The sequence below is a fragment of the Dermochelys coriacea genome, chromosome 8, assembly GCF_009764565.3.
Source record: "Dermochelys coriacea isolate rDerCor1 chromosome 8, rDerCor1.pri.v4, whole genome shotgun sequence".
In the NCBI taxonomy this organism is placed as follows: domain Eukaryota; kingdom Metazoa; phylum Chordata; order Testudines; family Dermochelyidae; genus Dermochelys; species Dermochelys coriacea.
Window position 1 is genome coordinate 38,808,201 of NC_050075.1, and position 15,307 is coordinate 38,823,507.

Genomic DNA, 15,307 nt, shown 5'->3' on the forward strand with positions numbered 1-15,307 from the left:
GCCCCTCTTTCCCCATACTCCCTCCCCCTAACCGTCCTCCAGGAGATAGTCGAACACCACTCCCTGGTGGACGTCTGGCGCGACCACCACCCGGATGACACTTCCACGTTCACCTTTGTCCGGGTGGAGGCCCATCGGTCGCGCCACTCCCGGTTGGACCGCATTTATTTATCACGCTTTCATCTTACACGAGCCCACTCCTCCAGCATCCGGCCGGCCCCATTTTCGGACCATCACATAGCCACCGTGACAGCCTCCCTCTGCGCGGAGAGGCCGGGGCCGGCCTATTGGCATTTTAACAACAGCTTGCTGGAGGATGCGGGCACGCCCCGCCCACCCACTACCCCAGGCCCGCCGGACCTTTTAATTGGACCCCTGCCCCGTGGACCCAACCGATCCCTTCACCCCTTCACTAGAAGCCGGCTGCACGAGATGCAGCCGGTCTGTTTTCAAACCGCGCCAAGAAAACATCTCTACACGCTTGTGCTTCACACCCTTCACGCCCGCACCCTCGTGTCCCGCCCCGATACAAAATGGCGGGACCTCCTGCCACCTTTGGAGGGTGAGGAGCCCCGGTGGGCCAGCCTATATTCCACCTTAGTCCCAAGGCCCGCCGGGGATGTCAGTTGGCGGCTCCTTCACGGAGCCGTGAGCACGGGCGTGTACTTGGCGCGGTTCACTTCAATCCCAGACACCTGCCCCTTTTGCGGCGTGAGGGATACCCTGGCACATGTATACCTGGAGTGTGCCAGGCTGCAGCCCTTATTCCGGCTCCTCACCAATATTTTATTACGTTTTTGGTTGCACTTCTCCCCTCACCTTCTCATTTATGCACTACCTATCCGTGGCCCCACAAAGTCACGGGATCTCCTGGTCAGCCTCCTCCTGGCCCTAGCTAAAATGGCCATCTACAAAACCAGAGTGAGGAGGTTGGCCGATGGAGTCTCCTGTGACTGCAAGGCCTATTTCCGATCCTCGGGCAGAGTTCACGTATCCGGGCAGAGTTCCTCTGGGCGGCGTCCTCTGACTCCCTTGACGCCTTTGAGGAGCAGTGGCCGCTGTCCGGGGTTCTCTGCTCGGTGTCGGGGGAGGGGTGGATGGTTGTTTACCTGGCTACAGGGCATTGGAGTTCAAACTGCTGACCAGAGCAGTCAGGATGGGCATTGTGGGACAGGTCCTGGAGGCCAATTAAAGCGATGAAATCATGCATGGTGTCTACACTGGCACTTTGTTGAGAAAAATGTAGAGGAAAAAGACATAAGTCTCTCACCAGGGTGGATGAATTTAGTCGCCAAAACTGGGCATTTTTCCCGACAAAAGTTGCATTGCAGCGTGTACGCACTCACTGTTTGGTCGACAAAAGGCAGTTTTTGGTAACAAAACTTGGTCGTGTAGACAAGGCTTAAGTTTTCAGTGACTAAATATCTCCCTTCTTTCATCTCCAACTTGCTAGGAAACATTACCCCTTCCTTCCTCCTGGGCAAGGACCTGGCCACAATGATCCATGCATTTGTCGTCTCCGCCCCATATTACTGTAATTCACTGCATTTGAAGTTGATTTTAAAAACAATGCAAAGGTTCCAACTGCTATAGAATGTGGCTATCTGCCTTCTCCATGGTTCAGGCTGCTATAAACATATCAAATCCAAGCTCCAGTCCCTCCATTGTCTCCCAATCCACTTCCAATGTCAGTTTAAGGCAGTGATTCTTAACCTGGGGTGCGAGATGCCCTTTCTGGGGGTGCAAGACATGCCAGATTTTTTTTAGAAGGTAAATCATCGAAAACACAAATTAAGCACAGGCATGTAAGTACAACTACTTGTTTCATCAAACCTATGTATTTATTAACATTATACATTTAACGATTACTGTAATATACATACAAAAATACATCTAGGTTTGAGAACTGACCTACTTCAGCAAGTTTTGATAAGGGGTGCGAGAACATATTTTGAAAACCAAAGGAGTGCAGGCTGCAGTAAAGGTTAAGAACCACTGGTTTAAGGCTTTGGTCCTAATCCTCAAAGCAATAATGGATCAGGTCCAAGGTACATTGTAGACCACATTTTAATCTACAAACCATCAAAACAGTGTGCTCCTCTGGGGCAATGCAGATCATAAAGCCCAGAATAAAGTGAGAGATATCTGGGGACAAAGCATTTTCAAGTCAAAGGGATATGGTTCTGGAATAAAACTTTCAGAGGAGATTAGATGAATTCAGGGTTATGATCATCTTTAGGAGGCATTGCAAAAGTTGATAATTTTCCCAGCATAACGAGAATGACATTTGCATCATCAGCCACCCCACCCAAAAGTATCCCATCTACCTTAAACAGAGCTTTCTATAACTAAAAGGGAGATGAGCCAGAGATGACAAGAATTCCCTTATGGACTTCAATATTAATTTATTCTACATGGAAGGAGCTCACATGTGAAGGAGCAGTATTGCAAAACCCTAAGATATATAAGACAGGGATTCAGTGCATTTATTCAGTCTCTCTATATATCAGAAAGCTAAGTACATTATAAATTGTAATTGTTTTACAAATTGTTTGTCCAAAGTGTTTCCCAAAATAATTGGGAAGTCTTCATTTATTTTTAGTTGTTACCAGACCTTGGCCCCATCCTGTATTTCAGACCAAAGCCCTATAATCACACTGCATTACTTATTTAACCCAGTTACCTATTAGGGCCTCAATGTTTGGGATGGCCCTTTATTAAATACATACATTTGCCTCATTAGCAAATTGGGTTTAGTGCAGTGTTGCTGATATGACAGGCAAGATCAACCCAAGAACACACTTCAATGGGAAGATAGCCTTGCCTTTCAAATGAGAGACTTTAGACGTGTAGAACCAGGCACTGTCATCCAAATTCATTGCATCAATTCAAAACCTAGCAGTGGAGATACACAGTTTGCATTCTGGAGGAGCAAGAATGCCTAAAGTAGCCCAGTCTGTGCCTGTGATCCGCACCATGTGGTGGTCAGCAAAAAGTAGGTTATGTTTGTGTATGGAGTATGAGGAAAGGGGCTGAAAATACAGTGAAGAAGTGAATCAACCCCACACCTCACTTTATTCCATAATGAAAAGACAGTAAGGTACTCAATGAAACAGGAGCATACAAACTGCAGAATTCACTTCTACACAAGAGCAAATAATCAAATTCTATGAGGGAAATAATTTTGACTATAAGAAATGGCTGTTAGATTTCCAGGGTAAGTTAATTATAAGAGTAATCACCGTGGACTGTTGCAGTGAATAGGCAGATTGGCTGTAAGGGTCAGGAATGAATTTCACTATCACCAACAGTACAGAATAACCACCAGTATCTTATAAAGGGAGGTATTACAGTCGTCTGAAGCAGCAAGTTCCGACCAGTGCCAAAGGTAGGACTCTGAATTCTCTTGCCAAATGGTCTGATACAGCAAGAGATAAGCACACCAGATTAGATGGAGTAACTCTTTGATCCTGTGAGGTGTACTAGAAGAATGGGATCAGCAGTCAAAAATTCTGGGTTCTGTTCAGGCTCTGACATTGACTCTGTGTGTGATTTCAGATAAGGCACTTCACCTTTTGGTTCCTCTATTAACCCAGCTATGAAAAGGGGATAGTACCTATATTTGTAAAGCACTGGGTTTCTCAGCTGTAAAATCTTTAGGCTATGAGTTGCATTAATGACACACGTTCCTTTTAGCATGTTCACTCCTCTAATAGATCAGATCAAGTTGCCAGTTATCTCAGGCCCTCACATCCCAAGCTCTGTGCCTCTTCTCAACATTCGTGTGTCTGCAGTGGCAAAGAGCGGAAAGGAAAACATGATGCAGGAAGTTTTATTAGTGGACTGCTCCACAAACATCAAGAGAAACAACTAATGACTCTGGCTAGTGAGAGCTTATCTGGTGAATAAAAGCTGGTAACATATTTTAGCTAACAAAGATGGTTCAGAACAATTGAGAGGGGCCCAATCACCATGGGGGGCAGTCGTGGAGGATAGTTAGAGACCCAGTAATGGGGAACTCAGCCTTGGGTGCTAGGGTTAGGGAAATAAGGGTGGGACACATAGCAAGGTGCAGAGACTCAAGGAGGTTGTGGCTAGAAAGGACCATTAATTGTAAATGCCTTCTCCAAACATGCCCGTAAGAGCAAAGGCTTGTTGCTCCCTGCAAGGTCGTCAGTTCATCTGCACAGAGGGCACTAACTAGAAGCCTTTGGTGCTTTCACTCAGAGGCATGCACAGAAGCAAACCATGCATAAGCTTTTCAGACAAAACAGCAAATCACATACGAAAAATACCATCTTGGTTTATTGTTTAAAAACATTGGTAAAACAAACAGAAAAGAACAGAGAGCAGGAGGCTGATGCCCATTCCATTTCCCCAGCTAAGACAAAATTCTCCAAACACAGACAGCACGAGCCCCCAGGCTCAGACCGAGCATTCGGGATTGAGGGTACTCCCTAGGAGAAAGGTCCCTACACTGTGGTAGGGGTAGAAAAGCTCATCTTTTCAGCTTCAGGCGCCACTTCCCTCACCACAGAACAGAATGAATTCTTCCAGATTGTCAGTGAGGGGAAAGGCCTTCCATTCAGGGTATGTGATTCACCCCAAATTCTCTATCGATGTATAAAAGGGCCTGGGCTAGGGGAGGAGAAGGTGTCTGAAGGTTACAACAGAAGTGGGAATGCACCACACCAGGTATGGCACAGCCCCCTGCAACCAACCCCTGCACCCTCTGCTCCAAAGTAATTTGAGTCTCAGGGAAAAATCTAGATAGGGAGCTTGGGACAAAACCAAATATGGCAAATAGCTGTGGTTCTTGTCAGCAGACCAAGAACGAAGCTACTCCAGAGTAAGACAAAGGCTACACTCTGAATATATTCTCCCCTCCCTGCTCTACCAGGTTGGACCCAGAACTGCCCAGTCTCACCCCTTGCCCAAGTCTCAACCCCAGAACTGATCTTGCCTCTTTACTGGGTTTCTCCAAATACAGGAACTTAGGATGGCTGGAAAAGCTGGCAGAAAGTGAACCTCACTGCAGGTTTCAGAGGACTTCAGATCTTTTGCCTGAGCAGAGGGACAAGGACACACTGAGTGGTGCTGATGAAGGGGACAGGGAGATTCTAGGCACCACAGCACTGACTCCCATCTCTCTGGCTGGAGCCTGAGCTGTACTGAGAGGAGCTGGAGAAGCCACTGCAGACTGGGCTCTGAAACTGGTTGTATGGCAGCAGCACAGAGACCATGGTGTGGATCCAAGTGTCACATGAATTTCCATTTGCCCTAATGGTGAGAGTCAGAGCCCTGAGGGATTGGAGAAGGTAAGGAATAGGTTTCACTGCTCTATGACTCCACAGATAGCCAGCCTGCCCCGGCAGTGCTGCTCCTGCTGCCACATGCATCAAATATAAAGGGAAGGTCCAAGAAGAGACCTTTTACTGGCTTACGTGTATCCCAGTCATCTCCACCAAGCACCAATGTTTTAATAGCGACCACCCCACAGTTCAGAGTCCAACAACTCAGCCCTCAGATCTCGACATCACTTTCTTTATCATTATCGTGGTCACCATCATAGAACTCATTAGAAGCCTCAGGCCTAAAAGACAGACAAGAACATAAGGACAGGCAGCCTTTTCCAGCATTTTCAGAAGAGCAGAGTTTGTCTAGACAAAGGGATAAGAATATGTTGCTAGAAAGAGGGAGGGAAGGACACATCTCCTGGCCTAGCAGACATGGGATATGTCCTCTGAGGCATGTAACCACATGCTAGTAGAGAAGTTTCTCTGGATAGGAACCAGAGAATCAAAAGGGATGCAATATCTACTCTGGGATGTGGACAGTCCCCACCATATCTCCCCTCACTGGGATGGGATGAACATAAGAGAGGAGCCCCTTTCCCAGCTCATCAGAACAAGAACCAGAGGTGCAGTACCTGTTGTAGTTCTCCTCAGAGCCTCTCTCTTCTGGATCAGGCTCGTCCACACGGTCATAACTGAGCAGGTCAGAAGGAACATCATGGATCTGGACACTGGGGGCATGGTTCAGCATTTTCAGATTCTCAAATATTGTCTGTCTGATTTGATCCAAGTACTGGTTAGGAACAGAAGGAGCAGATCAGCTTAGCCAGATTGAAGAGACAGTACCACAATTGCTGGCATTAACACCTGCCTGTACCATGCATGCCCTAAGGCCAAGCAAATGCCATCAGTGCAAATTGCTTTAAACTGTAGCATAGAGCATAATATACTCAACACAGGCACTGAAGGCTTGTCTACACTTAAAAGGATGCAGCTGTGCTGCTGTAGCGCTTCAGCAAAGACATTATCTATGCTTATAGGAGGGCTTCTCCCATTGCCGTAGGTCAGTGGTTCTCAACCAGGGGTACGTGTACCCCTAGGGACTTCCAGAGGTCTTCCAAGAGGTACATGTCAACTCATCTAGATATTTGTCTAGTTTTACAAAAGGCTACATAAAATGAACTGAAGTCAGTAAAAACTAAAATTCCATACAATGACTTGCTTATACTGCTCTAAATACTATACACTGAAATGTAAGTACAATATTTATATTCCAATTGATTTAGTTATAATTATATGGTAAAATGAGAAAGTAAAAAAAATTTTCAGTAAGAATGTACTGTGACATTTCTCATAGTAGCAGCCGTGTTAGTCTGTATTCATAGCTATGTGAATACAGACTATCCAGAATATCCATACATAGCTATGTGATGTAGTCTGAAAAGAAAAGGTATCTGCTTGATGCTAGATCCTGTGAAACCAGGTGGAGTTCAGCCAGTAGCTCACCCAGGAAAAACTTGTCAGGGCAGGGCAACAAGAGGCTTTCTTGCTCATCACAGTGTTGGACAACATGCTTTCTTCTTCGCAGCCACAGGCGCCGGCTTCTAATTTTCCCCATCCCCCACTACGTCCCTTCCTCCAAGCCCTCACCCTGCCTCTTCCCACCCCTACTCCACCCTCGCCCCACCTCTTCTCTGTCTCTTTCAGCCCCTCCCCTGAGCACGCCCCATCCCCGCTCCTCCCTCTCCCTTCTAGCGCCTCCTGCACACCCAGCTGTGCTGCGGCATGCAGGAGGCAGTGGGAAGGAGGGGGAGGAGTTGATCGCTGGGGGCTGGCAGTGAGGGAGGGAAGCTTGGCTGCCAGTGGGTACTAAGCACCTGCTAATTTTTCTCTGGGAGCTGACACCTATGTTTGCAGCCCCACAGCATCTTTGAGATGTAGGGAACTCTCCAAAGATACTTCATATTTGAGAAACTTGAAGGTCCTCTTACAATTTCCTTTCCACTTCTGAAGCCCCTGCCCTTAATCTTAGGCTTGGTCCTACGTCGGACTTACGTCTATATAACTAGGTCGCTCAGCAATACAGTTACACCGACCTAACTCCCAGGGTAGACTAGTGCTAATTGACAGGAGAAGTCTCCCATTGACATAGCTACTGCCTCTCAGAGAGGTGGATAATCCTTATGGCAGTAGTTCTCAACCTTTCCAGACTACAGTACCCCTTTCAGGAGTCTGATTTGTCTTGCGTACCCCAAGTTTCACCTCACTTAAACTCCTTGCTTAATACAGAACTCAAAATCAGACACACAAATACATAAGTGTCACAAAAAGAAAAGGAGTACTTGTGGCACCTTAGAGACTAACACATTTTTTAGAGCATAAGCGTTTGTGAGCTACAGCTCACTTCATCGGATGCATTTGATGGAAAAAAACAGAGGGGAGATTTATATCCACACACAGAAAACATGAAACAATGGGTTTATCATACACACTGTAAGGAGAGTGATCACTTAAGATAAGCCATCACCAGCAGTGGGGGGGGGAAAAGGAGGAAAACCTTTCATGGTGACAAGCAAGGCAGGCTAATTCCAGCAGTTAACAAGAATATCTGAGGAACAGTGGGGGGTGGGGTGGGGGGGAGAAATAACATGGGGAAATAGTTTTACTTTGTGTAATGACTCATCCATTCCCAGTCTCTATTCAAGCCTAAGTTAATTGTATCCAGTTTGCAAATTAATTCCAATTCAGCAGTCTCTCGTTGGAGTCTGTTTTTGAAGCTTTTTTGTTGAAGTATAGCCACTCTTAGGTCTGTAATCGAGTGACCAGAGAGATTGAAGTGTTCTCCAACTGGTTTTTGAATGTTCTAATTCTTGACGTCTGATTTGTGTCCATTTATTCTTTTATGTAGAGACTGTCCAGTTTGGCCAATGTACATGGCAGAGGGGCATTGCTGGCACATGATGGCATATATCACATTGGTAGATGCGCAGGTGAACGAGCCTCTGATAGTGTGGCTGATGTGATTAGGCCCTATGATGGTATCCCCTGAATAGATATGTGGACAGAGTTGGCATCGGGCTTTGTTGCAAGGATAGGTTCCTGGGTTAGTGGTTCTGTTGTGTGGTTGCTGGTGAGTATTTGCTTCAGACTGGGGGGCTGTCTGTAAGCAAGGACTGGCCTGTCTCCCAAGATCTGTGAGAGTGATGAGTCGTCCTTCAGGATAGGTTGTAGATCCTTGATGATGCATTGGAGAGGTTTTAGTTGGGGGCTGAAGGTGATGGCTAGTGGCGTTCTGTTATTTTCTTTGTTGGGCCTGTCCTGTAGTAGGTGACTTCTGGGTACTCTTCTGGCAACAAAGCCCGTTGCCAACTCTGTCCACATATCTATTCAGGGGATACCATCATAGGGCCTAATCACATTAGCCACACTATCAGAGGCTCATTCACCTGCGCATCTACCAATGTGATATATGCCATCATGTGCCAGCAATGCCCCTCTGCCATGTACATTGGCCAAACTGGACAGTCTCTACATAAAAGAATGAATGGACACAAATCAGACGTCAAGAATTACAACATTCAAAAACCAGTTGGAGAACACTTCAATCTCTCTGGTCACTCGATTACAGACCTAAGAGTGGCTATCCTTCAACAAATAAGCTTCAAAAACAGACTCCAACGAGAGACTGCTGAATTGGAATTAATTTGCAAACTGGATACAATTAATTTAGGCTTGAATAGAGACTGGGAATGGATGAGTCATTACACAAAGTAAAACTATTTCCCCATGTTATTTCTCCCCCCCACCCCACCCCCCACTGTTCCTCAGATATTCTTGTTAACTGCTGGAATTAGCCTGCCTTGCTTGTCACCATGAAAGGTTTTCCTGCTTTCCCCCCCCTGCTGCTGGTGATGGCTCATCTTAAGTGATCACTCTCCTTACAGTGTGTATGATAAACCCATTGTTTCATGTTTTCTGTGTGTATATAAATCTCCCCTCTGTTTTTTCCACCAAATGCATCCGATGAAGTGAGCTGTAGCTCACAAAAGCTTATGCTCTAAAAAATGTGTTAGTCTCTAAGGTGCCACAAGTACTCCTTTTCTTTTTTCAGAGTAGCAGCCGTGTTAGTCTGTATTCGCAAAAAGAAAAGGAGTACTTGTGGCACCTTAAAGATAAAAATAAAATAAATTTATAAAAATAAATTTGTTAGTCTTTAAGGTGCCACAAGTACTCCTTTTCCTTTTCTTTTTGTGACACTTCTGTATTTGTGTGTCTGATTTTGAGTTCTGTATTAAGCAAGGAGTTTAAGTGAGGTGAAACTTGGGGTACGCAAGACAAATCAGACTCCTGAAAGGGGTACTGTAGTCTGGAAAGGTTGAGAACTACTGCCATAAGGGTTATCCACCTCCCTGAGAGGCAGTAGCTATGTCAATGGGAGACTTCTCCTGTCAATTAGCACTAGTCTACACTGGGAGTTAGGTCGGTGTAACTGCATTGGTGAGCGACCTAGTTATATAGACGTAAGTCCGACGTAGGACCAAGCCTAAGATTAAGGGCAGGGGCTTCAGAAGTGGAAAGGAAATTGTATGAGGACCTTCAAGTTTCTCAAATATGAAGTATCTTTGGAGAGTTCCCTACATCTCAAAGATGCTGTGGGGCTGCAAACATAGGTGCCAGCTCCCAGAGAAAAATTAGCAGGTGCTTAGTACCCACTGGCAGCCAAGCTTCCCTCCCTCACTGCCAGCCCCCAGCGATCAACTCCTCCCCCTCCTTCCCACTGCCTCCTGCATGCCGCAGCACAGCTGGGTGTGCAGGAGGCGCTAGAAGGGAGAGGGAGGAGCGGGGATGGGGCGTGCTCAGGGGAGGGGCTGAAAGAGACAGAGAAGAGGTGGGGCGAGGGTGGAGTAGGGGTGGGAAGAGGCAGGGTGAGGGCTTGGAGGAAGGGACGTAGTGGGGGATGGGGAAAATTAGAAGCCGGCGCCTGTGGCTGCGAAGAAGAAAGCATGTTGTCCAACACTGTGATGAGCAAGAAAGCCTCTTGTTGCCCTGCCCTGACAAGTTTTTCCTGGGTGAGCTACTGGCTGAACTCCACCTGGTTTCACAGGATCTAGCATCAAGCAGATACCTTTTCTTTTCAGACTACATCAGATAGCTATGTTGGGTGATGCAGAGTAGAGTGTCCAGGACAAGGCCAGAGCCACTCACCTGTCTAGAGTTCTGGTTCTCAATTCTTGTACTGACATCTGGGTGGAGGGTGAAGTCTGGAGCAAAGTACTCAAAGTATTCTGTGAGGGAACCAGTAAAGAGTTAAAGCTCAGGGTGAGGGGAGTTTGAAACTAGTTTTTCTGAAACACTGTTCTGCAGAGATGGTAACAGCCTACCCTACACCATGCTAGCTGTCACCATACCATCAAGAGCACAGTGAGAGCCAACTCCATCATCATGAGAGGTACGCTGCCAGAAAGAAAAGAGAAAGCAACAGGAACATTTGTGTGAGGAATTTAGAACACATGATACTGTAATGCAGATATGTCTGCCCAGTGAGGCCCATCACAGATGGGGGATGTGTACAGTAGGAAGCAAGAAAGATCTAGAACACATGGGTTAGGATCAGAAGATACTACTGCTTCAGCCCCACTCTGGTTAACATTCATTAACGTAGAGTGTGGAATCCAGCTAACGTCCCTGAAGCATTAGAACATCGAGGCACATTAGCTAAATTTATGGAGAGTGTGGGGAAACTCAGATTAATTTATTCCAAGGCTAAAAGGAACCATTGTGATCAACTAGTCTGACCTGCTCTATAACAACACAGGTCAGAGACTTTCCTAAAATAATTCCTAAAGCAGATCTTTTAGAAAAGCATTCAATCTTGATATAAAAATTGTCAGTGAAGGAGAATCAACCACAACTCTGGCAACTTGTTCTAATGGTTAATTACTGTCACTGTTAAAAAATTATACCTTATTTCCAATCTGAATTTGTCTCATTTCAACTTCCAGCCACTGGATCATGTTATACCTTTCACTGCTAGACTGAAGAGCCCATTATCAAATATCTGAAGGTACCCTGCAGGTATTTATAGACTGTAATCAAGTCATCCCTTAACCTTCTCTTTGTTAAAATAAATAGATTGAGCTCTTTGAGTCTAGCACTATAAGGCGGGTTTTCTAATCCTTTTAGTCATTCTTGTAGCTCTGAACACTCTCCAATTTATCAACCTTCTTCTTGAACTGTGAACACCAGAACTGGATACAGGATTCCAGCAGCCATTACACCAGTGCCAAATACAGAGATAAAATAACCTCTCTACAGTTATTCAAGATTCCCGTTTAGGCATCCAAGAATCACTTTAATCCTTTTGGCCACAGCATTGCACTGGGAGCTCGTGTTCAGTTGATTATCCACCACCACTCCCAAATCTTTTCCAGAGTCACTGCTTCCCAGGATAGAGTCCCACATCCTGAAAGTATGGCCTATATTCTTTGTTCCTAGATGTATACATTTACATTTAGTCATATTAAAATGCATAGTGCTTTCTTGCACCCAGCTTTCCACACGATCCAGAGAGCTCTATAACAGTGACCTCATCCTTTTCATTATTTACCACTCCCCCAATTTGTGTGTGTCATCTCCAAAATTTATCATTAATGATTTTATGTTTTTTTCCCAAGTAATTGATAAAAATATTAAATAGCATAGAGCGAAGAACAGATTCCTGTGGGACCTCACTGGAAACACAATCATTCAATGATGATTCCCCATTTGTAATTGAGACCTGTCAGTTAGCCAGTTTTTATTTCATTTAATGTATCTTATGTTGTTGATTTCATATCTTTCTAATCCAATGATACTCAGACTGAGGCTCACAAGCTGCAAGTGGGCTCTTTAAAATGCTGTGTAATATAATTATTAACCAATCCAGATGCTTTTACTATGTTATCAATCAATTTTAGTTGATACAGTAAATACTTGGTCAGTCATTTTGACGTGAGAAATAATATATATATGATTAGAACAGTGATAATCAGGCCTCTGGTTCAGGAGCCAAATTAGCAATCAGTATTACCCAAAAGAGCCAGAGTCATGAAATTGTTTCATTTACTGTAGTATTATCTAGTCATATTTAAACATGGAAATATTTAGGGGGGTGTGTGTGTGTGTGGATAGATGTCAGACTGACAGGCCTATACTTACCCAGGTCATCCCACTTACCCTATTTAAATATTGGCACAACTTGGTAATCTGTAACAAGATGATGCTGACTCACCACTATATGGGAGTTCCTCACTAATTGCTTCATCCACAAGCAGCGACGTTTCATAGGTCCTAAAAACACAGAACATTACACTCAGTCCAGAAAAGATCAACTTTTCCCCCATTACACAGTACTTACTGGCAGTCTGCCTGAAACTCAGAGCCAGTTACACTGAATAAAGGTCCTCAGGAGCACAAGCGTTGATAACCCTCACGCCATCTGCAACAAATAGGACATTCTTCAACAAGCATGTGAAATACTCACCAGCATCGTGCCACATTACGAACGGTATAGCCACCTCCTCCCAGCACCAGAAGGGGGATGTTGAAACTCTTTACATACTCCACACACTCCCTAAAAACCCAAAGCAGAAGGGGAACCTGTGACTGTTAGCAGCTGATCTAAGCTCATCAATGTAGCACCACGCTCAACCCAGTAACATACCTAACTGTTTATAGTAGCAGCCGTGTTAGTCTGTATTCGCAAAAAGAAAAGGAGTACTTGTGGCACCTTAAAGACTAACAAATTTATTAGAGCATAAGCTTTCGTGAGCTACAGCTCACTTCATCAGATGCATTTACCTAACTGTATGATACACAGAGTTCAGGCTCCCATCAGTGAAACCCAAACCTTGCCCTGATGGGAGCTGTTCTCATGGCTTGAGAGAAATCTGAGCTTTGTTATTCATGCATCCTGGCAGAGCATTGCCGGAAGAAATGTTGCGAGATCCCAAATCTAGTCTGGGGAATCTGCTTCTGCAGAATCTTACCCCTTATTTGCTCTTCTGAGGAGAGCCTCCTGTCACACAGGGAACTAGATTGCTCTCGTTGAGCTCAAGTCTTGCACTGAAGGACCCAATGCATTCTTTCACAGACTGCAATTATGGTCCTTTAAATGCTCCATCCACACCCCTGCTGAACTTACCCATGTCCTCTTATACTGAGGTTAAAGCAACCCAGACGGTCACAACCCAGGGAGTCAGCACCGCACTAGAGAAGAGAAAGAGAACAGCCGAGTCCTGGCTAAGAAGCATTACTCTCCAAATGCACATCCTAACAAGCCATCAGCACCCCACAGATATACCCATCTACCACAGAGCCACAAGCAGCATTCCAGCCAGCCATCACCCATCTGTCCATATTTCCCCAGGGAGCCACAGATGCACGTACTGGAGAGTGCATAGCTCCTATCCATACCCTCTGCAAAATACGTACACAGACCCACTCTCCTACCTGCAGCACTATGCATGTGGGCTGGTAGTAGTCCACCACCTGGTTAATGACTGGCTGGAAGAGGTGTTTATAACCTTCAGAGAGAAAGGCAGATTGTCATCATGGCTCAAGAGGGCAAACAGGGACATCGGGGGGCAGAGAAAGCATTCCACTTACTTTGGTCATCAATGCCATCTCGCAGTGGCACATTGAGGCAGTAATAGCGGCCACTCTCTGCCCCAACCTCGTACATGTCACCTGGCAGAGGAAAGGAGGCAGAGTCACAGTACACAAGGATCAGCTCTGAAACTTCATAGGTGTGGGCAGTACAGACAACAGCAAATCAAAACTTCTGCCAACGGACCCAATCACGGTATGAAGATCCTTTCCACCTACTCTGCAAACTACCACGGGACCATATCCTTCACCCAGCCTCTTCCCACTCTCCAGAACTCCTTTCTTCAATCATCTCTCTCTGAAACCAGAGCCCCAGAACCTCACACTACTATGTAACAGCAGTGATTAGGGCCTGAAATCTGCATTTCATTGGGGCAGTGAAGATTCTGTACCTGTACCAGGGAAGAAGTAGTTCCCATATTTGTGAAAAGATACTGTCATGACACGGTCTGTCAAGTAAAAGGCCTCCTGAACACCATCTCCGTGATGAATATCAATGTCAATGTAGAGAACACGTGGGTGATACCTGCCAGAAACAGGAGACAAAGGCGCATTATAGTCCACTGATGCCATCCCAACTACAGCAACCACTTTGCTATGGCTTCCTAAAATCCACCCCCCATTACACAAGCCTGTATTGTGTCAGAGGCCTTCCAGCTCAGCAACCCCATCTGGTCCCCTTAAGGTCTCTGGACAATATCTCTGTCATTAGACCATAAAGTAATATTTGCGTAGAGCATTTACCATACAAACAATACCTTAAAATATTCGTCTGTTATATTTGGAGAGAGAGAAATTAAGAGGCACAAACAAGGAACAACAGGTTTGAAGAGTAGACTAGAGACACAACGGAAAGCACATGAAAGAGAGAGATGCAGAGGGCTCGTTTAGATGGCAAAGGCTGCAGAGAAGGTTCTTACACTGGCAGAAGCAAGATTATACAAAGGGTCAGGGAGGAGGCCACTGCTGAACACACAAAGCGAGAGGAACCTGCAATGAGGCTGGGTAGTGCAAGTCCATGAATTGACTGACTTGTATAGTCAGAGAAGTTTAGAAAGCACTTTATGTACAAAAGTCTTTGCCCTGAAGAATTTACAATCTAGTTCATCTTTAAAAATTAGAGCAATTTTTAAATGCTCCTGAAATGAATGGGGAGTAAAGTAATTTGAAGATGGAAGCACTTGTTCTTCCCTGTATGTGCCACAGCGCTGGCATCATCACTCTCCAGTGCTGGAGTCTGGAAAGCCAGGACTTGAGATCGGGGAACGAAGTGCAGTCATCCAGATGGACACCTGAACGTGGATCCCAGCCACGGTGGGCAGAAGGACATAGTGCCCAGGGGCACTATTGCATACATAGCATCAGGC

General features: G+C 45.5%; 1 protein-coding gene across 3 annotated transcripts in view; it reads right to left on the reverse strand.

Moving 5' to 3' along the window:
• Positions 1 to 4,283: 4,283 nt before the first annotated feature.
• Positions 4,284 to 15,307, reverse strand: part of HDAC3 (histone deacetylase 3) — a 30,792-nt gene continuing 19,768 nt past the window's right edge. For all 3 annotated transcript variants that reach the window (XM_038413029.2, XM_038413031.2, XM_043491160.1), the window contains 9 exons: positions 14,333 to 14,466; positions 13,941 to 14,021; positions 13,785 to 13,858; positions 13,477 to 13,541; positions 12,817 to 12,906; positions 12,565 to 12,623; positions 10,500 to 10,579; positions 5,930 to 6,087; positions 4,284 to 5,593 (listed from right to left, as the gene is read on the reverse strand). In XM_038413029.2, coding sequence (XP_038268957.1) covers positions 5,524 to 5,593; positions 5,930 to 6,087; positions 10,500 to 10,579; positions 12,565 to 12,623; positions 12,817 to 12,906; positions 13,477 to 13,541; positions 13,785 to 13,858; positions 13,941 to 14,021; positions 14,333 to 14,466 — 811 coding nt within the window. In that variant the 3' untranslated portion in view covers positions 4,284 to 5,523. The remainder of the gene's footprint in view (positions 5,594 to 5,929; positions 6,088 to 10,499; positions 10,580 to 12,564; positions 12,624 to 12,816; positions 12,907 to 13,476; positions 13,542 to 13,784; positions 13,859 to 13,940; positions 14,022 to 14,332; positions 14,467 to 15,307) is intronic.